Source organism: Leptodactylus fuscus, chromosome 2, assembly GCF_031893055.1.
Source record: "Leptodactylus fuscus isolate aLepFus1 chromosome 2, aLepFus1.hap2, whole genome shotgun sequence".
In the NCBI taxonomy this organism is placed as follows: Eukaryota; Metazoa; Chordata; class Amphibia; order Anura; family Leptodactylidae; genus Leptodactylus; species Leptodactylus fuscus.
Genome location: NC_134266.1, coordinates 232,792,138 through 232,816,242, shown reverse-complemented (window position 1 = coordinate 232,816,242; position 24,105 = coordinate 232,792,138). Strand labels below are relative to the sequence as shown.

Sequence of the window (24,105 nt, the reverse complement as noted above, 5' to 3'; positions counted from 1 at the left end):
TGCATACAACAAGATGACCCTCCATGAAGAAGAATTGGACAAGAGACTGTTGACGGTTCCTAAAGAAAGAAATTCGAACATCATCTGCCAACAGATTCCACTGTTGAAGTCTGGAACCTAAGAGCTCGGCCTTACTCTTGGGCAGGTCTAGATCTCTAACAAGATCGTTAAGTTCACTTTGCGATATAAGGTGCGGTTCAGTGGAGAGTGATGCAGGAAAGTCTGGATCTGACGAGGTAGATGGTTCATGACAAACTCCTTCTTCTTCCTCGTCAGTGGAATCGAGCGAGAATGTTTCTGGAGCATTTGGAACTGGCAATTCTTCAGAATGAGCTACTGGGCGTATCACAGATGGAATATTCGGATACTGTAAAGTCCACTTCTTTCTTTTTGAAATTCCTTTCCCAATTGGAGGCACCTTGCAGAAGTAGTAATTGTCACTATGGTCAAATGGCTCTCTCCAGACCATTGGCACTGCAAACGGCAGAGACTGTCTCGTTCGGTTCAACCACTGTCTGAGATTTGAAGAACATGTATTACAGCATATGTGTGGAGCACAACTCTTTTCCTGGTTGCCTATTTTGCAGCCAAAATACAGGTGGTAGGCTTTCTTAACCAAATATAAATAGAAATATAAAATGCACGTCTATATCATGAAAAGTAAAGCCAATTTTAAAATTTTAGCATCAATTTCAATCTCAGCACCCCAAAATTAGTTAAGAACAACTGGTTTGATGCCCGAAACATTTTGGCTGTTGACCAGTGTAATCAAAACTATACAAAATGGATCATAGGCCATACCCCTTGTGCTCATGGATTTTCCAGTACTCAATCTTTGGATGATATTATGTACTGCAGATGGTGGCATATTCAAAGTCTTTGTAGTTTTACATTTTACGCTAAAATGGTTCACCAGTTTTTACAAGCAGTGCTTTACAGATTGGTGAAACCCTGACCATATTTGCTTCTGAGAGATACTGCCTGTCTAAGGGGCGTTCACAATTGCATAAGTGTCTATCCGCTACACAAAGTAGGACATGCAGGAGTTTGTGTGTCGGACAGACACAAAAACGATTTCTCCGCGGAAAGGCTGCATAGGGACACCAGCGGTTTGCTTTAAAAATCCATTAAAATGAATGGGTTTTAAAACGGACCGCCAGGAAGCCATCCCTTATCCAGCTTCCCTGGGAAATAGGACAGAGACCTTATGGGCGCAAGTGTGAATGCCTCCTAACCTGTAGTTTTTATATGCAGGCAAGTAATTGTAAAAACTAAAAAGAAAAAAAATTGTATGTACAGGACTTTTTCGGCAGGCAGTTTACGCAGACACTACTATGGAACCTCTGATGGAGATGTGAGCAGAGCTTTTGCTCTGAGTTATTGCCACCAATGTCTACATGAGTTTGTTTTTGGGTTTTTTTCTAATGAAATGGAAAAATGTCTAACTTTCAATTTTGTTATATATGTTCTACTGTAAATAAAATATGTTTTTTCAAAGTCTAACCGTGATATTTGTATCCTCCATTTTAGCAGTTCTCCCCTCTGCAGGCTCCTCTAATTCTCAGTTATCCCTGAGATAATGGGTAGAGACTGCTATGTCGCCTCAAATACACTGCAGTGAGGACTCTGAAAAAGATCACCGTTTCACCCTATGAATTCTTCATCAACGGAAGTAAATCAAGTCGCAGTCACAAAAAAAATAAAGAAAGAAAACAAGTGCACTTCTGGATTTTTTTTTTTTTTGCAACTACAAGTCCCTGTCGCAGCATCCTTGGGGTCACAATGTGATACCAAACATTAGTGAGCTTGAGCTGCTACGTGATATGGCAATCTTTGGTCAAGTGACAAATGTCACTGCTAATTTTGCTATGTAGCTGTGGCCTAATGATATTTCACTTGTTTCAACAAGGATATAAATAATCCAAAAATCTATTATACAGCTAAAATCATAGTTAACACACGAATAAAACAGTCAGTATTATGTTAGTAATTTATTAATCATCATATAGGTCGGATTTGTACAGCACATTACAAAGTGTAAGGAGGAACAATCCTAGTTCTTGAAGCTGCTTTTAGTCCTATACTAAGAACAAAGAGTAACTTTATATAGGACCTGTCACCACTCCTGACATGTTTTGCAGCCCTGGTGAAAGGTTCAAGGACCATGCATGCATGGTGGACCCCTTACAACAACGGCCAAAGAAGACATGCGTCAAAACTGACTTTTTACTGAAATAGTTAAATCTGGAGTGGCGACAGGTCCTTTTTAAGTACTGGGTCGTGCCTTCCTACATTGGTCCACTTGGTCACCTTGCAATCGTTAATAAAGAGTAATCTGTTCCCAGGTGCCGGTCGCAGACTGTGAATAGTCTTAGGCCCTGCTTGTGTAATACATAGCAAGAGAGTTTTTACTTTAGGCTTAGAGGTTTAACCACAATTTAGGTGTCAGCCATATTTTTAAAGCTGTAACACATGAATTAATATAATAATCTTATCATTGGGGGCAGAATTTCAGTCCAAATTATTCACAAATAATAAACTGGCAAAGGATTGTAGGATGAGGAACTTGAAAAAAAAAAGGCTTTACGTAAGAAAGTATAACATCACAGGGAAGCATTTGTGGTGCCACAAGTTATTACCCCTTACTGATGCAAATATCTAATACACTTCAGTGCCATTGCCCTAAATGTAAGGTTTTTATACAATAAAAACAATGGAGCGTAGGTGGGACTAGGGCGAGCCCTCCCATCAAGATGGAATGATCAGATCTTGGTTCAGAATTGACGGCTATCGTAGAAGAGACCACTTGATTTGCTCTTTTGCAGACTGCAGCACCTGTGAGAAGAAACAGAGAGCAAATCGATAACCATTATCAATGGCATCACGTCAAGTCCATTTATAATTATTGAAGCCGGACAGCCCCACTGAAATAAGGATTTATTAGAAATTAGGCACACATATAGTAATACCATTCTGGGGCATTTAGGAATCTACAAATACCTGGAAGGTCTAAAGCTGGAGCAACAAGACATCAACTTAAAGGATACCTCCTGTTATAAACAACTTATCATATACGAGTAGTACATGTGAACATAAGAACTTTTTAAATGCATCTTATTACTAAGTCGTTCTGACTGCTTATTTACATAAGATTCATCTCCATACTCCACCTAACACACAGAGCTCTATGGAGAGGGGAAGGGATGGAGTAAGGGGCTGCTGACCACTAATTGATTTAATGCTGTATTGTGTGCAGCAGTAGCCTCTTATCTACAACTTATCAGTGTTTTACTATAGAACAGAATATAAGAATCCAGCAACAGCAATTATATGAGTATCTTTTCTGGCAGCATCTTCATCACCCCTCCCCTCTTCATAGACAATCATGTCTAAAGTAACTCAGCCTGAGCAATGGAGAAGAAAGCATCTCTTTAAAGGGAGTCTATCACTGCCCCCAGCTACTTTAAACTGTTCCCATAGCGCTGCAGATGTTGTTAGTAGAATAAAAAGCATACCTTTCTTACGTTTCAGAGCCCAAGAAAGCAGAGAAAAAGCAGTGAATGCAGGATAGGCGTGTTTAGTGATGATGCAGCAGTGCTCAGTGCCTGAAGAAAACTCCCCCTGTGCTCAATGATCATCATTTAAATAAAGAATAAAAGTGTTTTTTCTCCGCTTCCCTGGACTCTGAAACTTAAGAAAGGTATGCTTTTTATTCTGCTAACAGCATCTACAGAGGTTTAAAGTAGCTGGGGCAGTGATAGGCTCCTTTTAATATTATATATTACAAAAGTTTCTTATATTACCCTGTACTATTCACTTATGTAACTTTTATAACTGGAATTACGCTTTAATATTTTACAACATTTCCAATGAATATGCACATTACATATGAAGCATCCTCTAATATAAACCTTATAGACAAAACAAAGAGGGAGAAAAATGCCTTTTGAGAAAAAAAATAAATAAATCTTACAAAATGTATGCCTATGACAAATTTATTATTTTTTTCTTTAATACTTCCTAAACCATAAGGAGAACAAACACACTTGTACTTTTGGGGCAAGATTAGTACAGTGTCTTCTTAAGGAATTCAGCAGTGAATGGAGACTTATTGGCAATGTCTTATGGGAAAATGTAAAGGACATTTCTCACATACAAATAGTGTCACCTACTGGAGGATAGCTACCTTGTAAAGATAGTATCCAATCTTTTAACATACCTATGGCATATGACTAGGGATATTAGTCATACTATATACCCATCCATAGCTGTTTTGGAGTACTTTTCCCTCATCAGTACAGATGGGTTTATGATTGGCTTCTATCCTGTCATGTTCCAAACAATGGTTGGACACTAACTTACAGTGTGACTACCTCCAGCCTTCCTAATTTCCTCACCCTGCCTGTGTCACCACTATGCATCAGTCATACTGAAGAAGGTCACTTAGACCGAAACGTCTAGCATATGAGACTTTGGATGCAATAAAGCACGATTCTTTTGGAATATATTTAAGAGTTCCAAAAATTCTTTTTCTACCTCCAGCAACAGGTTAGAGCAGTAAGAAAGTTCTCTTTCCTTGGTATACAGCCATTTTGCAGGGCCTTCCAAGCAATATAAGCTTATAAGATCAACAACCTGATATATGGTGGCCAACGGCTACTTTACAGCCAGAAATCCCATCATTGCCACCTTCATTCATTGATACATAATGAATAAAGTGTCTGTGGCCTTGTCAGTAACAAAGACCAGTGTGAAAAGTAGTTGCGAAACAGCGCCAATGATTATTAGTTGCCTTGCAATTATATTTAGGTCTTTAGGCTGCCAAGGTGTTGAACCCATGGGCTGTAATGTATGGCTTTGTCCCTTTTAATAATAGCACTCAATTCTAGACAAAGACATCCTTGTTCAGTTGCTGAAATATTTCTGTGAATAACTAGGTTACATCCAATAATCCCGTTGCCCAATTGTCAGTGACTTATGCCATTGTTCTGGGTGACCTTATTGAGTCAGTTCCTAGTCAAAGGCTTAAGAAATAAAGATGGCCACTTCTTATGTTTCCATACCTGTGAGACGGTTTGTTCTGTAAGAGGCACGTCATCACCCTAGAAAATAAAAGGTTACATGTTCAATGCGGAGTCCCTTACAACAGGGGGTACTTGGGTCGCTCACCTGAATACTAGAACATACTATAATAGCAGCCTTCCCCCATATTAACCTCCACCCTTCCAGACACCCTACTGATCTTCACTTCACTATAGCGGTACTGAAACCTTTTCCATCATTCTCAAGCTCAGCAGGTGGCTCTGCCAGTAACTGGGCACAGACTCCTAAGAGAGCACAGCAAACACTGTAACAGCATGCTAATGGAGCCCATAAATCTGCCTTCTCAGCAGGCAGTCACAGGGAGCTGTGTGGAGGACCCAGGGGACAGATGCTTGTAAGAGAAACAACATATGGCGACACGGCACTTAACCACTTCACCACTGTCACATCAAACCGCACAATCCAAAGTACATCCAGTAGTTTCATACTGCTCAAGAGTCTTAACAGGGCCCTCTGGAGTGCAATGTGCTGGACGCCATTCAATAGTGCCAATAATCTATTATATCTGATAAACTATGACATAAACTCTGGTTATTTCTATGGAAGTAACTAAAAGGCAGCAGTGTACAATACAGCAAGTGTAGTCCTCGCGGCTGTCAATAACCAAACCAGAATTGCTCTTTATCTCCACACAATCTTCTCATAGAATCTGACTGTGGCCTATGCTGCCGTTGTATGCCTAAAAGGTGGCAACCATTATGTGCAACCATCGGGGGTCACGTACCTGAATGCAATACAAATATTACATTCAGCTATTGGCCACTCTAGAATTGGGAGAAATAGATCCAAAACCATAACCACATTTTATTTACCTTATAAACTTTATTGTCCAGCTTATTTTTACTGATAAATGTGGGTCTGACATCCAGGACTCCAGTTGTTTGAAGGTGCAGCAGCATCTATGCAAGCATCGTAACCCCTTCTGTTTACAATGTGTCTGCGCTCTAAGACTGAACTGCTACTGTTTCCACCATCTAATAGATCTGTCCCTGATATATCCATTGCAGTCTCAGGCCTTACTATAACTCCTAGGCAGTATGCCCGCTGCCTCGGGGTTATGTTTGACACAGACTTTTCTTTCACTCCCCATACTGAATCACTTGCACGCTCATGTCACCTCCACCTCAAAAACATCTCCAGAATACGCCCTTTCCTCACCAGAGATACACTAAAGACACTTATTGTCTCTCTGATTCATTCTCGCCTTGACTACTGTAACTCCTTACTAATCGGTCTTCCCCTCACTAAACTCTCCCCTCTACAATCTATTCTGAATGCAGCGGCCAGGCTCATCTATCAGGCTAGACGTTACAGCGATGCCTCCGGTCTGTGCCAGTCACTACATTGGCTGCCTATTCATTATAGAATAAAATATAAAGTTACCACTCTCATCCACAAGGCTCTCCATAATGCTGCACCTCCATACATTTCCTCCCTCATCTCTGTCTACCGCCCTACCCGTGCTCTCCGCTCACTCAATGACCTAACACTTACATCCTCTATTATCAGAACCTCCCACGCTCGTATACAAGACTTCTCCTGAGCTGCACCACTTCTCTGGAATGCTCTACCCCGGACTATCAGATTAACTCCCAATTTCTACAGTTTCAAACACAAACTAAAGACGCATCTTTTCAGACAGGCCTATCACAATTCCTAATGTAAACCCTTCCGTAGCGTAACTAGAAGCCATAAAATGAACCCTCCTCTGTTCCTGCTCGCACATTACCCCACACGATATGATTCCGTTTCAGGCTAACTTTATATGTCCAGGCACCATCCACATGTTAAAGGACATGACTGGTAACGGCTCATAAAGTTTTATGTCTGTATAATGACAGTCACCTCTATTAAAAAATTGCCTGAATACTGTATAAGCAATGCCGCCCCTGCTACCTCTTGTGTCATCCCCTCTATCTCATAGATTGTAAGCTCTTGCGAGCAGGGCCCTCAATGCCATTGTGTGCAGTGACTATTTCTTTGTAATGTATCTTTTTGTCTGTACTTGAACCCTACAAATTGAACAGTGCTGCAGAATATGTTGGCGCAGTATAAATAAAATGTATTATTTTTATTATTACATTGCACACCGTCTGTTTTATAGTGGCCGTACAATGTCATTAAAGCCCTGTCCCATAGTGAATAGGATGTTTGTAGTTACATCACATGGACACTATAAAACAAAGGGTGCTGCAATGTAAACACAGAAAGGGTAACGCTAGGTTCACACCTGCGTTCAGCTGTCCGTTCTGTGGTTTCCGTCTTCTGCATGCCAGAAGACGGAAAGCACAGACCAGGTCCGGCCGTGAGCGGCCATGAGCGTTTTATGCTCTCCGCCGCGAAACCGGATTTTTTAATCCGGACACAGAGTACTGCATGTCCGACTCTGTGTCCGGATTAAAAAACCTGGTTTCGCGGCGGAGAGCGCAAAACGCTCACCGCCGCTCACGGCCGGACAGCTTTCTCACCCATTCAAATGAATGGGTGAGAAAGACTCCTGCAGGTTTCCGTCTCCTGCTCTGTTTTATGCAGGAAACGGAAACCTGCATTACAGAGAGGACAACACAGATGTGAACGAGCCCTTACAGTGGTGATTATAGGTCATTAAAAAAAAAAAAAAAGCCAGACAACTCCTTTAAATAATAAGCCTGTAATGGTCACAAGGATTCCTCCTAAAGAAGATATGACTTCAGTGTTTTCAGGATGCAGACTGGTGATGGGGATACAATGTTCAAGACCCCCACAGATCATCTATGTGAAAGTACCACATCACTTCAGCATTGCAGCCTCTATATTTTTTTTTTTTACATAGGTCCAACTAAATCACAAAAGAAAGGATTACTTCGCTCTCAAAACAGATATGGAACAGTGACCAGTTTATGGCAAAATGGTTGAGGCCATTCTTCTTGCCTTTCTTTGGATCAACCACGGTGTGTAAGGATAGAACAGTGAACTAGACAGACTTGGGTCTTTTCACAACCCACAAACTGTGAACTCAAAAGCCCCAAATGCTACAGACTTTAAACACTGGCAATAAAGATCCTCACAGAATTCGGAAAGTTAGGCGCCAGAGTCAAGATTTTCAGGAACTCTTATCCCACTACTGGGATTTGACTAAGGCTGCCATACACATTACAGAGCTATCACATGAACACTCATTCAGACAACAGCTGCCTCCGACACACTCATACACACTCAGCCAAGTGTACATATGTTCTGCAATTGGAAAGGGGAATACGCCAGCGTCAGACAAAGTGATTGAGCATGTTGAAATTTGGCATGTCCGACCCTTCCGCCCCTGACATCTGCCATGGATGACCATACACATAAAATAATCAGCAGGTTCAGTAAATATACGATTAATGTGTATGGCCATTTTATCCCTGCTGTTTCTGTACATAGATGACTAATGGATAACATGGGGTACTCTTTCCATGCATCTTATTTTCCAAGTATTTTGTACTATTAAAACGCAACAACTCCTGTGATCCCATATCAGATAATAAAAGGAAATGGAGAATCGACATACCCTCAAGGCCACACGATGGACTACTTGCTGGGGATCACTTTCCAAAATGACACTGTAATGAAATGGATGAAACATCGAGATTATATATAGTCCAAGTCAGATATACACAGTCTACTGTACACCCCTGACAGGTGGAGGGCTCCAGTTATTAGAGAGTTAAAGAGAAGGCAAATCTTATCCATCTTTATAGCCGGAGCACGGCAGCTCAATCTGCAGAAGCCTATGATGGAAGCATTCCTAATGATGTCATTACACGGATACATGGCCGCTCGTACGCGGTAATGACATTGTTAGGAGCTGTTCTCCTTACAGAGTCTCTATGGCGGTAACTGCTGCGCTATCACAATTCAAACAAAAACAAGCACAGACGGGAAATGTACGGCTTCCAGATTAGCACTTCTATTTACAATCACAGGAGGGTTTTACTGTCTTCATTTGTGAATGTGAATTGCCTTAATGTTCATGCTGAATGTTTAACCACTACGCTGCCAGTCATTTAAGCTGGCACTGCCATGCTTTACAAGATGGGGAAGAGCACTGTAGCATTTAATGCCGCACAGACTTTATAACCTGAGAAATAGATAGAGGTGAAATGAAGGAATGGCTTCGATGGCAGGCACCCGTTACACAAAGCAAAGTGCGAACAGATGTCGTTGTATATCAGAGGCTAGACCAGAAACCCAATTAATCTCTTACCCGCCATCTATAATCTCATCAACCGCCAGGAACAACCCTTCCATATTCTCCAGCAGAGTTCTCTTCTCAACATTTTTCCTGCAGAATTAGAAAGGTTTGCCATTAGTCATAGTTCTCCATAGATGGTGAATGTACAAGTATCACTGGCAGGTTTATAGAGGACCTCATGAAATGTCTGCTTTAGTAAAAACTTGGATTCCACATGTAGTACAAATTCTGCAAGGTATTTTCTTAGGACGCTGTTGCTTTGTTATTTCTCATGGACATTTTTTAAATAAAATTGACAACTGGGCATTTCCTTTTCCCTTGTCAAGGGGCGCATCTCTTCACCGTCTGACACTGTCAGCACTCATTGGACAGTGAAAGGGTATGTTCACATAGGAAGGGTCATGCAATAATAATAATAAAACAACAACAACAAAAAAAAACCTATTCCCATAACTGACTGCTAAATCTGTCTCAGAAAACACCTTATACACTTTCTCATTCATTTCAATGGGGGTCAGGATCAGATTTTCTCTAGGTAGCGGAAAAAAGATGCTTCATGACTTTCACGGATTCCACCTTGCAAAGCCCATCAAAAAGAATGGAAGGTGGAAAAAAACATTGCAACGATAATGTCCCTAGGCATAGGTCATGATGCTTTTTTCCCCTATAGGATACAGAAAAAAAAATAAAAATCTGTCAGACTCCCATTGAAATGAATGGAAGAGTTGGAGGCGTGTTTTGATGCAAATTCCTGCAAAAAAATAAGGTTGGTGACGTATCCAGTTCCCAGTCTCCAATACCTTTACTTCTCTATAAGTGATACAGCTATTCATTTCTATTTCCTATAGCTACTGTACTGCCCATCATTATATCCAGCTCAAACTAATCGCCATTTTATTTAGGGAAAAGTGAAGGGACCTGGGACTGGAAGCGGCTATAGCTGGCCCCAGGTACATCATGTGACCACAAGTAAAGACTGTGGAAAAGGACCACTAGTTATCAATTTTTCATTCATTCTTGTATAGTCATGAGAAAATATGCTCCAGAGTTGTCATCTTTATGAAGTATTTACCAAAACAGACACGACTAGAAAGTCAGAATACATGTAAACTGTCCTACTGCATATATCCAGCACATTTCTAGGACTCCCCATTACAGCATGTAGCTCTTGTATGCACCAGCAGGATCCCCTCCCCCATACAGCATGTCATCTCCAACAAGGCATTAAAATGTAAATGTAGTATTATTAGGAGCTGTCTATACAGGATCATGCTGTAAAATAGTCCCATAATGGACGTCTAAACTAGTGGATGTACAGAGTTCTGATGGCTACAGATGGAGTCTGCCATCCAGCTCCAGAGAACATTTGAGAGGAGTCTTGAGAGTTTCCACCATTAAGCGGGAATATTTTCAAAGATGCCGACTGACAGACATCACTCTCTTTATAGTGGTTCTCCCAAATGTCTTCTTTAGCAGGATGCAAAAGCCTGATGTGTGTGTGTGTGTGTGTGTGTGTGTGTGTGTATATATATATATATATACATATATATACACACACAGTATATATAAACAAACAAAAATTTAGGCAATATATCAAGCGAATTGGTTTGTCCAGGAAACACTGCCATCTCAATGAACCCTTATGGGAGGAATGGTCAGCCCTTCACTTACCTTAACATCTGACTTAATGAGTCAAAGAGGCAATTGAGGACAGCCATCAACATGAGCTTTATGGAGTGAAAGAAAGCACAGAAACATTAGACAATAGAAAGACTTGGTTTTCTTTTGAACAAAAAAAAATAAATAAAAATATTATATATATATATATATATATATATATATATATATATATATTAATAATAATAATAATAGATATCTAAGGCTCTGTTCACATCTGCAGTGTGGTTTCTGATCAGACTTTGAGAAAGGAGGTTATCTGAAACGCGTCAGTCTGACGCTGTATTCCTGTTACGTGTGCATGTTATCATCATTATGAAGACTTTTACACAATAGAGAAGTTGTTTCTGCTTTTCCACTACGACCTGGCTGGATTTATCTTTTATATCTGGATTTCTACAATGATAACCTCTTCACGTGTGCTCTATTAAGATATATGTACTTGACAATGAATGCCCTATAGATATACAGTGAAAAAGGTCATCTCTACAGCCCCTGCCCCCCTCTATAGCAAAACATTAGAGCCACCCCTCCGTGCACACCTACTAAGCCCCTCATTATTGGCACCAACATCATATGAAAGGAGCTTCCGGAGACAGGAATACTGAACTCAGGCCGAGGTTGGGCTGGGGAGTCCCTGGCTAGAACACATGTGCAACCATCTATAGTGCTCAGGCCGGAACAACCTCCCCTGGATCACATCCGCACGATTCAGGCCATGTCACCTACTACATACTGGTGGAAAGCCCTGCTGCTGCACTAGTCTAATGCCTTGAGCTTAGCAAGTAGTTATTAACCATTTCATTGTTCTATCTTCCCGCTTCTTGGAGTGTGTGCAGGATGCATTAGGGTGACACTGCGAAGGCCGCACTAAGCGCTCACATCCACTAGGGTAGACATTAGTTTTATTCTGTTAACTCACATTATGTGTAATTATTTCCGTTTTATAGCAGTGCCATAGTCCTGGTGGTTAAATACTTCCCTAGCTGTGTATACACAAGACCCTGTTACTACATGAAGCCAGTCTCCAGGGGCTAACTGGGTAATCCCTAGTGATGTGTCACACTCCGCCTGTTTAAGATTTTACCTATACCATCCATTTGTCTTCATGGACTAAACATATAGATATTTAGAAGTTTATGGGATGAACGTCTTTGCTAGTTCACTTCTGTTAGGCAGTCAGACTTAATGATCGCCATTAGATGATATCACCCTATTAACATGCTGGTGAACGCACTTCATTAATATTAGCTAATGTACACGGTAATATAATTGCTCTGAGCACAGGCAGGGGTGATGTTATCTAACCAAATGACAGCAGCTTCTAAAACGTATTAGCAGAGCAAGCTGTGAAGCATACCTCATTTTCATGGGAACTTCCAATGACATAAAAGTACAAGTCGATGCTGCTCTTATAGACCACAGTCAGGCCCTCCAGGAGCGCAATCTCACCTGCACAGAGAGAGGAGGAATAAGATACAGACTTGGCAATACGTATGTATGGTTCATGGTAGTCCTAGAGGTCAGACAGCATTCGGCTTGGGAAGAGTTAGAAGAAAGACCCTTTAAGTCTCCTAATTTACTTTCCTAAAGAGGACTGACATTGATGTTTTACCAAGTACTTAGTACATTCTCTTCATTGTATCGTCTCTCCATCATGGTTCCTGAAAATACATGACTAAACTGACCCCTAGATTTTACTATTCACGTTGTCAAAGAGGCAACACATACAGTCACTGTCCAATCTGACTGCACCTAATGCAGAACAGTAATGAATTTAATATATACAGTACATACATGTCAGGAGAAATAAAATCAGTAAGAACCCTACATTGTAATACTAAACCTTCCTATGCCAATATAAGCGCCGAATAAAAGTGGAAGCACCAGTAGCTAAATACAGAAAAAACTCCAGCACAATGGCAACTCTAGTATGCTAACTAAATCTAGTTCAGACTAGCCATGTACGTCCATGTAACACTTAGGCAGAGTTTACATGTCCGAAAAAGTATTTTCAATGCAAGTTTTAAAAATGCTACATGATATAAAGTATTACATTGTAATGTTTGTCTTTTTTTTCCCTCTGAAATGTCAGAACAAGTCAACCAAAGTTCTACAGTGTAAATCCAGAGGTATATCTCAATGATAATTTGTCTCCCTGCATTGTCTGGACAAGGACCTTCTTTCCATGAGAAGCTGAACCACTGGTCTGCATTGAGTTTCGAGGCATCATATGTTCACTAGTGCTACACTAATACTCAGTAAATGGTGCACGTGGTCAATACAGTATCACACTTACTGTCCGTCCGATGAGTTTTATTGAAGATGTTCTTTTCAAAAGCCTTCTGCTCCTTCACTGAGGGATACGTCTCATCATAGTACTGCGGAGTTAACAGGGTGTCAGTACAGAATATAGTCTATAATCTATATGCCTCACAGGGCTTGAGGTTGGCCCCATAAATGGTACATTTTATGTGTAGGGTGGTAAATACACAATCTCTGGAAGGGAACTGTCCAATCCCATAGATAGTTGAGCAGTGCCATGAGGTCTGACAGCAACTTGTGTAAAGTGAATACCAACAAGAAAGTTGTTTCAGTGGATAAAGGGATTCTCCTACTACTAATCCTCTATTCACAGCATAGGTAACAAATTCTACCTCTTGTGAGCAGGGCCCTCACTCCTATTGTGGGACATGATTTATTACACTTTAGTTTTGTTTTCTCTGTACATGAACCCTATGATTTGTAAAGTGCTCCCGAATATGTTGGGGCTATATAAATAAATAATTAAGTGAGTAACTGTTGTGTGTCTGACTGCTGGGACTCAAAGAAAAATTGAAAATTGGCATTCATGGGCTCCCCATGTGAACAAAGCAGTGGTACGCATGTTGGACCACCAATCTATTCACTTCTATGAAAGTTGAACTATAGTTTAGGCAAAAAAAGATGCTGGCCAAACAACAGTTCAGTTTCTTGATATGTGATGTCTTTGGCCAGTTTACCTCTTCGGAGCACACAACGTATATTTTACAGCATCAGTACAATGTAGTTAGCCCAGGTGCTGTGCCTGCACCATCCACAGCGGGTGTCAGATGTAACAGTGCGAAGTAATGGCTGGGATCACAGATACTTCTGACCAAGGCCTCACGCTGCAGAAACGGCTTTATTTTGCTGCGGCTTTAGCTGCGTTTTTTTTAAGCCAAAGTCAAAAATGGAATGTGAAATACATAGGAAGTCTTTATAATTCTACCTTCTGAGTTATGTGTGAGGATAAATATTATTTCAAGATGTGTTAAAAATGACCTACAAGTGGCTCCATAACTAGATGTTCTTGCACTTTCTCCTTCAAACTCCCTTAGGCAGGGTTCCGTTACGAAGGTGTCAGTTAAAAAACAAACAAAACAAAAACAAACAATGGACACCTATCATAACAGACACCAACCGATGTTAATAGCATCAGTTTACATCTATTAGTGTCCGTTTTTTTTTTCTTACTGTCCATTTTTGTTTCAGTTTTCTGAGAATGCGCATAAAAAAAGAGGAGTCCATTACTGTCCGGTACCCAGAGACTTCAATGTTAAAAAATGATGGACGCCTGACATCCATCATTAATCCGTTTTTTGAGGGGTTTTTTTTAACTGACACAGAAGTCCTGAATGTAGGATTTTTTGTCAAAGAAAAAAGAAGGACAAGAGACGGACTGGGTGTATAACAGACACTAAGGCTCACAAGATAAGATCCCATTGAAATCAATGGAAATTTTAACGGATTAGTGACAGTTCAGCTAGTGTCCGTTGCTAAAATCTTGTAACGGACAATTGTAACAGACACTACTGACAGTCACCAATGGTAGTGTCAATGCCCACTTACACTCCCAACAATCAAGTTGGACTAGGAGACCAAATGGAGGTTGGCGAAGCATACGAGACAGTTGCAAAGGAGTACGGCTACAGTATCTAACTATCCACACTGTGCTTTTTAAAGTTTGTATGGTGAAACATGGGCCTGCATAAAACCTTGGGATATGCGAATTAGCATCAATCTGTTAATCTTTCCTGTTGGGGAGAATCAATCTCCTTCCCCTTCTGGTAATATAGTCCCTTCTTAGTATCTCCGTAGAAGGAGTCTTCTCAGTTCCACTTATATGAACTGTATTGGGGATATCTCAGACATATGGCAGGGATATTTTACAGAAATGGTCATTAACTGCAGATTGGTGAGGGTGCAGCAACTGGCCCACAACAGGTACAACTGATCCCTGCAAATTTGTATAGAATCAGAAGCCGACACCTCTGTACAATGTGCTGTGGCCTGGCAGTGCAGGTCAGAACCAATTGAAATGAATTGGGGTTGAACTGTAGCAGAGCAGGGAGGCCACTGACAGGGACAGAGTGGTCTGAGGATAAGGTCACTAACTGTTAGTGTCAGATAAACCCAATGCTCAGACACCCTGACTAGGAGAATGGTGACTTTCTGAACAATGTTTGGGTAGTGTGCGCATTGCTCCATTCATTCCAATGAGAGAGCTGGAGATGGGAAAGCCCCTTTAAGTTTAAATCCATGGCAGTAATCGGACAGCACCGGATGCAATGCTACTGACAGCAAGTGTATACACATCAGGTGGGGACAGCAAGAAAATGTTAACAGCACGTATAATAAAATTTGTTTTTATACATGTTCGGATGGTTTGGAGAATGTCACGACCATGAAACCTGTTGGTCCGGTGCACTATTCAGTTCTCTTCTTCTTTCGCCATATTGGTACACTGGTGAATATGATTTTTGCACGGTTGAATGAGTTAGGCTTGTAGAGTGGATGGTGAATATTTACCTTAGCAAATAGCCTCTCTCCATCATTGTCTAATATGAGCGCAGCTTTCACTGTGTACAGTGAAGGTTCCTGCCAGAACAGAAAATACATAGAAATCACTATCATCCGTCATCCACACCCCATTCCCTTCCCCTACAATCCTCATACATAAGCATGGAAAAAAAAAAAAAAAAAAGCCAAACCCAATAGCATTTTAGGATATTTTCCAAAAAGATTAAAGGTGTTATCTAGCATATGGAGCAACTTTACAAAAAAAAACAAAACCTGTTTCCGGTCCTCTTTCCATTGTGTGCCTGGGCTCCAGAAAGTGACCACAGCCATTGTTTGGGAAGGACCAATAACGTTTCTTATAAGGGACTGCAGATTGGTCTCAGGAGTCACATGTAATGGTATGGCATGGTGGTGAAGGGCCAGGCAGGCAATAGAAAGAATACCAGGAGCAGAAAGCGGACAAGGGAACAGGAAATCAGGAAAAACCCCTTTAAATAATGTGTTTGCTGAGCAGTACAGATATGCTATACAATAGTGTGATATCATAATGTGGAAACCGAGGAGAAAAAAAAAAGAAAAGAAAAAAGGAAGAGATGGTTGAGGCACGCAGAAGCAGCGAAGGGAATATTTCACATGTCCGTGTCCCCCACCACTCGAGCCTCCTCATGGATGTCCACCTTGTAGATGCACCAGAGCCCTCGAGACAAAGTTCTGTGATGCACTGACTTCCACATACTCACAGCCTGAGTGTATAACAGAACTTCACCTCAAATGCCGACCGCCCTTAGATCACTTCCTACTTACCATAATGAAGGGTTCACTTATTTACAAGAACAGCTTTTTCATACATTAGGCTTCAGAGGAGAATGGATCCTGGAGAGAAAAGTCCTGCAAGCACTTATGTCTGGTGTCAAGCTTAGTATTACTTTAAAGAATTCGGTATGACCGCCATAGACTTCTATAGATGACGTATCTCAGCTCTATGAGCATGTGTAAGAGGTCTAGCTATTCTTTTATATAACCATTACACTTCCAGGAAAGCTGCCATGAGAAAGATGCAATTTTGGGGATAAAAATGAAGAGTCTCCTAAAGCCCATTCCCGGCTGCTGCATATGGAGTATCTGTAGAACATTCTTCAGACATCCATACTTCTTCCAAGTGTAATATTCGGAAGAGTCACACACAAAGCTATGAATATAGAGCAGGTGGTGGAGAGCGGTTCTGGGCACTGAACTGAAGAAAATGAGTCCATAAACAATATGCGGCAGAAACGGATGTGTAGATATTAGTTTAATGTTAATGCGAGGTTCAACTTTCTACTCTGCCATTCTGGAAAGTACTACAACTTATTCCTGAATTTTCTATACTGTAAAATTAGCTTTTATTATCTATTTCCATGATGTAACATGCCTGAAGAATATTTTCTGGGAGCTTTGCTTTGTACTATTCTCCTATAAATCCTACTAGAAATTTAAAGGGATTGTCCAGATTTAAATTAAAAATAAATAAATGCAAAAAAAAAAAAAAAGTAAATACAGATGTAGCAGACATTTTTTTCTCGATAACACTTAGGAATAGCCTTAAGAAAGGCTATTCTTCTCCTACCTTTAGATGTCTTCTCCACGCTGCCGTTCGGTAGAAATACCGGTTTTCTTCGGTATGCAAATGAGTTCTCACAGCACTGGGGGCGTCCCTAATGCTGCGAGAGAAATCTCCAGCAATGCCTCTATCTTCGCCTGGAACGGGCTCTTCCGGCGCTGGGGGTCACACTTCTAGGCACGCGCAAGTCAGCTCTGCCATCGGGCCTCAGGCAGTGCCGTCTGCACATGTGCGCGGCCATTTTCTTGTGGCTGACCCCAGCTTACTGTGTAAGCGGTCACAAGAAAATGGAGACTTACACCAGGCGGGCATGCGCAGACGGCTCTGCCCGAGGCCCGATACAGGTTTGAAGCTGAAAGAATACACAGGAAGAGGCCATTCCAGAAGAAGATGGAGGCGGCACTGGAGAGTTCTCTTGCAGCATTGGGGACCGCCCCCAGTGCTGCGAGACAACTCGTTTGCATACCGAAGAAAACCCGGATTTCAACGGAATGGCGGCGGGGAGAAGACAACTAAAGGTAGGAGAAGAATAGCCTTTCTTAAGTCTATTCCTACGTGTCAACCAGAAAAAAAAAAATGTTTTAATGGTAGAAACCCTTTAACTTACCGCAGCATGATATCTGATTAGAGGAAACAACAATAAACTGAAAAGTCATTGGAAAAACATTTATAATGGCTTTTCACAGGATTTTGTTGTCTTCTGTGATAAGCTATCATGCTGCAGCAAGTTAACCAACTGTAGGAGTTTGGATTAACTCTGCTACATCTGTACATTACAAGTTATACAGAAGCCAAGTTATATAAAATACCCATCAGATATTATAAGCGTGTACAATTTCCATCAAGAACTCCGGCTAAGCATTTTCCGGGCCAAGCTCCAGCCCTGTGCAAACCCCATTCATTACCAGGAGGCTTTTGTGTTAATGAATCAGAAATCTTCCCATTACTAATAAAGCGGGCGCAGCGATAGACTCCTTTTAATCATTTCACAAATCTATCGCTGGTGGGTCAGGACAGCTCCAACGTATGATTAATCTGACTCTGGCGATGGAAGATGAGTGATCTGGATGTGATGGGGGAAAGTAAGTAATTAATTCTTATGTGCGCATTATTTACTAGCGCTGCAATTACCTCTCAAAGGCTGATGGGAATAAATACTGACCTGGCCATTAAAGGCTGGACAGGCTATGACACTGGTGGATGACAGAGCAATAACCGTGTCTGGGGCTTCACATTACTCAGTTACATACCTGTAATGCAGACTTCATCGCCTCCTCCTATAGCCTACATGATCAGGTAGGTAAAGTCATAACTGGGAACACTACTTAAAAGGGATCAGTCAGGTCTAAAAAGCCTCCAAAATCAATTATAGTGTCTTGACGGGACTTTTAATAGGAGCAGAAACATACGTTTGTGGGTAGAAACTGAAAGTAACGCAGATCACCAGAAGAGGGGGAGGATTTTCTGAATTTGTCTACAGACAGCCTTAATTCAGAAAGACGAAAAAAAATAAAACCAATCTTGGCTAAGGGGGACGTTGTTGTGTGGCTTTTACAGATGAGACCCAGAGCACTGTTCATTGGCAATTCTAGAATTCTTGGGTCCGCCTACAGTGCACTTACAGGTTGAAGTGCATATCCCTAAAAGGATTATTTTTGCATTGCTTCATCTGTTTGTGGTCACAAAGATATGTTTCTAATCCTAGTAAAGGCCCCTACATGGCCATTATATTGGCTTTAGAGAGATTTTGGATCAGACAGACCCCCTTTAAATGATGACGTATCTAAGAGTTGCTGATGGCCTATGAACAGTGACTCAACCCAAAAGGAAACTATTAAAAACATTTGGTCTATGAAAGAGATGTAACAATAAGGTTTATATATGTAAACTGCACTTATATCCAGGGCCGCGGAGTCAGAGTCATGGCGGTGGGCAAAAAGGGGCCGACTCCAGCTTCAAAAGAAAATGATTATATTTGCAATTAATATTGTAGAATTAGATAGTTTGCTGCATATTTACTTTTATACAGAATCAATCACTAGCCTTTTGTGAACCACGGGAGCTTTACAGCATCTGTCTGACCTTGTCTGTCTGCCTATTGTGAAGGGGTTGGAGCAGGAGATGGGCTGTGGAAAAGAGATGGAGCTCTGCATTGTGCCATCCCTCTGTTAGTCCCCCTATACATTTATGAATACATTAACAAGTAGGTTTAACCAGTTGGGGGGGGGGTTGTCCCTAAGCAGTCTTTACATTGATCATTCTGGATTGAAATTCTAGAAGTCTTGTGAACTAGAATACAAATCTAGTGTGGACTTAAGCTATAACTCTGCCAGTGAGGGTGACAAAGCCTGACCAATAAAGAAGTTTATTGAGCCTAACTAGAAGAGAGATAATATGTTTTTTATAAGGGTGTGTTCATGTTTGCCTTAAAATGCCATATGGTATGGAGGTATTCCATCTGAGCATTTATGGTTATACCCATTGACGTGCCATAAATGGGGGTTCCACCTCTATGCAGCTTCCAGTGAATGCTGAAATGGGAATACCCCTTTAATATCAGTGAATAGCTATAATAGGTTGTCGCATCAGGACCAGCAGCTACCACTCCGATTTCCCTGATGGTGAACTGATCACCCAGGATCAGGCCTTTGGGACTCCCAGCCATCAAGAAGACAGCGCCGATGCACCCATATTCAGCAGTGCAAACACCTTAGCCATCATCCACTTAATAGAAGGACCCCAGAACAAGAGACGTTCTTTGATGATGCTCCATACATGCACATGATTGATGCAGTTGATCACTGGCCTCAGGAAGGGTGTGATGGACATATATTAGGCCTCATGCATGCAACAGCATTCAGAGGGGGATACCAAGGAAAATGGAACATGTTCACATTCGGCAGTGGAAACGCCTTAGCCACCATCCACTTAATGGAAGGGCCCCAGAAGAAAAGACTTTCTTTGATGCACCTCCATACATGCACATAACTGCTGGCCTTAGGAAGGGTGTGCGGACATATATTAGGCCTCATGGACACAACAACATTCAGAGGGAGATACTGAGGTCCTATCCAGCTCGGTGAAAACAGAACAAAATCCAACCCACCTCGAAATCAATGTTTCTCAGAAGGTACTCAGATGTTATCCAAGTGCCTTCTGTTCAAAATCGGAACAGCCTCGGCCTGTCCTCAGTCATATGCATGAAGCCTTACTGGCAGAAAAGTCAGTGTGTGAACCATATTGCCCGGGCTGAACTTGGCCATGTGCATACAGTATAACTCACTGCATCAGTCAATCGGGGTTCAGTGAGTTCCGGAAGAGCCTGATCACTTCTGTACTAAACTGACATAAAGCGGTCAGTTTATCCGATACAGTAGCGACTGGACCCTGGCCATTCAGGAGATCACTGCATAACTGACCATGATACAATGAGTTTTCTGCACAGGGCCAAAAGGAGTCTGAGAAATATGGTCCACATGGAGGGATCAGTTACAGAAGTCATGTGTCCCCTCCCCTCTCCATAGAGTTCTATTGCACAGATTTGATCAGGTGATAGGAAGAGGCAAAAAGTAAGGAAACAGGCACTTTTCTTGTATAAAGTAAATTACAAAATTTGTTAACTTCACCTGAACTTATGGGAAAAAATAAATGCTTCGTTATGTTTTAATCCCAGGTACACATCACACAGCAGACAAGAAAACCAGAACACAAACTGTAATATCAAAGGTGTGATTACAAATTACCCCATGGTATAGTCAAGGAAGGTAAGATGTAGGGAGCAGTCTGGTCCTCTCAGAGTAGAGCTGAGGTGCCTGCTTTACATTCCCTGTCAGACTAGGTTCACGTCTGCACCAGGATCTCCGCCAGGGGACCCAAACGACGAGAGCAGCGCTGCTAAAACAGCTGTTATCATGGATCACATCCATTTCTGTGGTCTCCAACGGATGTGAACTTAGCCTGACTGATCAATTACATGATATTTTGTGACTATCTTCAGTCTAAATGCTACACTAATGCCTCCAGTCTGTACCAGTCACTGCACTGGTCGCCTGCCCATTATAGAATACATTCTAATCTCATCACCTTCATCTCTGTCTACAACCCTACCCATGGTCCTTGCCCTGCCAGTAATCTAAGGCTATCATCCACTAGAACCTGAACCTTCCACTCTTGCCTCCAAAACTTCTCCCAAGTTGCACCAGTTGTCTGAAATGCTTTACCCCTGACAATCAGATCAATACTCAACTTCCATAGGTTCAAGTGTACTCTAAATACACACCTTATGGGCAAACCTACCACATTTTCTAATCTAACCCTCCCCTGTTCACTCCTCTACATTATACATAAGTGTATCCCTGTTTGCCCAGACACTTCAGATCTGACTGATGACCAGCTCATACAGTATTATTTATTAATATAACTCTCTCTGCACCACTGTATGGCCACGTCCACCTTATAGATTGTAAGCTCTTGTCAGCAGGACCATCAGTCCTATGGTGTGAATGGAGATATTACACAGTAATGTTCCATCTCCTCCCAAAGCCAATGATCTGTACAGTGATGCATAATATGATGCAGATCATTTATTGTATGGACCTACAGCCCCGCACAGCTCAGCTACTCCAGATCGCTGTAGTCACACACTCAGTTTCATCTTTTAAAGTGCAGAATTCCTTTAAGAAGCAATGTCTTTAGATATAGCCGGGCACCCCCTGATATACATTACAGCTCATACTCCATACAGCAGTATACTCTGTACCTGCACAGTCACCTGTGAAGAGACCTGCCAGCTGCTGAGGACATGGCCACCGCCTGCCGCCTCTATCATACAGTCACACACCATCCCAGACGCCATGTTCTTCCACAGCCCTGACGCTCCTCACACACACACAACACACCAGTCACCTTTCTATCCACATTCTGCGGCCTCACTCACCAGCAGCACCGCGTCCATCTTCCTCAGTCTTGCCGACGTGGAGCAAAAAACTGATTGGTTACCGCAGCTGTCAATCTGCAGAATAAGCTCCGCCCTGCCTAATTTCTCATTGGCTAAGGTCAGGAGGAAACCGGAACTATGCGCGCTCGGCTCTCCTATTGGTCTACACCTCCTGGCTCTGACAGAAAAAAAAGCACGTCTCTCCTAATAGACGGGCGGAAGTTGCGGTGATTGGTGCTCAATTTCTTAGGTGGGTCTCTAGTCCTTTGCTGATTGGCGGACGTATCGGGTAAAGCTCCGCCCATCATTTTCTGTTACGTTCGCCTCCGGTTTCTTTGGAATTGGTTGAGTTTCTATGAAGAAAGAAAGTTATAGCTTCTGATTGGTCAAGATTGTAGACCAATGGGAAAGGTTCCCTGTTGCTATGGTAACTGCTGGTTGAAGACGTGGCTTCCGCAGTTAGGTTCCGGCTAGTGTTGGCGCATCCGCCTGGCAGTAATTCAGTCAAGCAGACTATTATATGACATGGGCAACAGACTTGGTTACTAGATAGGCCAAACCCTGCTTACCAGGCCGAGGAGGGGCTCATATAACGTCTATTACATATCCTGGGTTACACCTAAAAAGTGGGCAGTAGTCAGCATAGAAAGGCCCAAAGGGGTATTGCAGTGTCACAAAGCACCCATAGGAGGCGCAGCTTCACCACAACGGTTTTGCGCCTTGCTGTATGCATCCAAATGTGGGCAAGTATGATTTAGGCTGTATTCACACTTACAGTGTATGAATACAAAGCAAAAACAATGGAATGCAAGGACCAAAGACTGCCAACAGACCCCACTGCTGTGCTGCGCCTCCTGACAAATATGGCGGATAATCAGTAACGTGAAGCTGCAGCGCCCAAATGCAGAATCTGTACTAATAATAATAATACGTTTTATTTATATAGCGCCAACATATTCCGCAGCGCTGTACAATTTGTAGGGTTCAAATACGGACAAAAAGATACATTACAAAGAAATAGTCACTGCACACAATGGGACTGAGGGCCCTGCTCGCAAGAGCTTACAATCTATGAGGTAGAGGGGGTGACACAAGAGTTAGCAGGGGCGGCATTGCTTATACAGTGGTCAGACAATTTTGTAATAGAAGTTACTGTCATTACACAAACATAAATCTTTATGAGCCGTCACCAGTCGTGTCCTTTAATATGTGGATGGTGCTTGGACATATAAAGTTAGCCTGAGATGGCATCATATCATGTGGGGTAATGTGGGAGCGGGGACAGAGGAGGGTTCATTTTATGGCTTCTAGTTACGCTACGGAAGGGTTTACATTAGGAACTGTGATAGGCCTGTCTGATAAGATGTGTCTTTAGTTTGCGTTTGAAACTGTGGAAATTGGGAGTTAATCTGATTGTCCGGGGTAGAGCATTCCAGAGAAGTGGTGCAACTCGGGAGAAGTCTTGTATACGAGCGTGGGAGGTTCTGATAATAGAGGATGTAAGTGTTAGGTCATTGAGTGAGCGGAGAGCACGGGTTGGGCAGTAGACAGAGATGAGGGAGGAAATGTAGGGAGATGCGGCATTATGGAGAGCCTTGTGGATAAGGGTGATAACTTTATATTTTATTCTATGATGAATAGGCAGCCAATGTAGCAACTGGCACAGACCAGAGGCATCGCTGTAGCGTCTAGCCTGATAGATGAGCCTGGCCGCTGCATTCAGAATAGATTGTAGAGGGGAGAGTTTAGTGAGGG

General features: G+C 41.9%; 1 protein-coding gene across 1 annotated transcript; it reads right to left on the bottom strand.

The window, feature by feature from the left end:
* Positions 1 to 1,987: 1,987 nt before the first annotated feature.
* On the bottom strand, positions 1,988 to 22,431 carry COPZ1 (coat protein complex I subunit zeta 1). The gene is made up of 9 exons (XM_075265782.1): positions 22,351 to 22,431; positions 15,824 to 15,892; positions 13,293 to 13,374; positions 12,354 to 12,445; positions 10,988 to 11,043; positions 9,329 to 9,406; positions 8,633 to 8,684; positions 5,064 to 5,102; positions 1,988 to 2,835 (listed from the first exon to the last, which is right to left on the bottom strand). The coding sequence occupies exons 1-9, from the start codon at positions 22,366 to 22,368 to the stop codon at positions 2,788 to 2,790; spliced, it is 534 nt and encodes a 177-aa protein (XP_075121883.1). The 5' UTR covers positions 22,369 to 22,431; the 3' UTR covers positions 1,988 to 2,787.
* Positions 22,432 to 24,105: the final 1,674 nt, after the last annotated feature.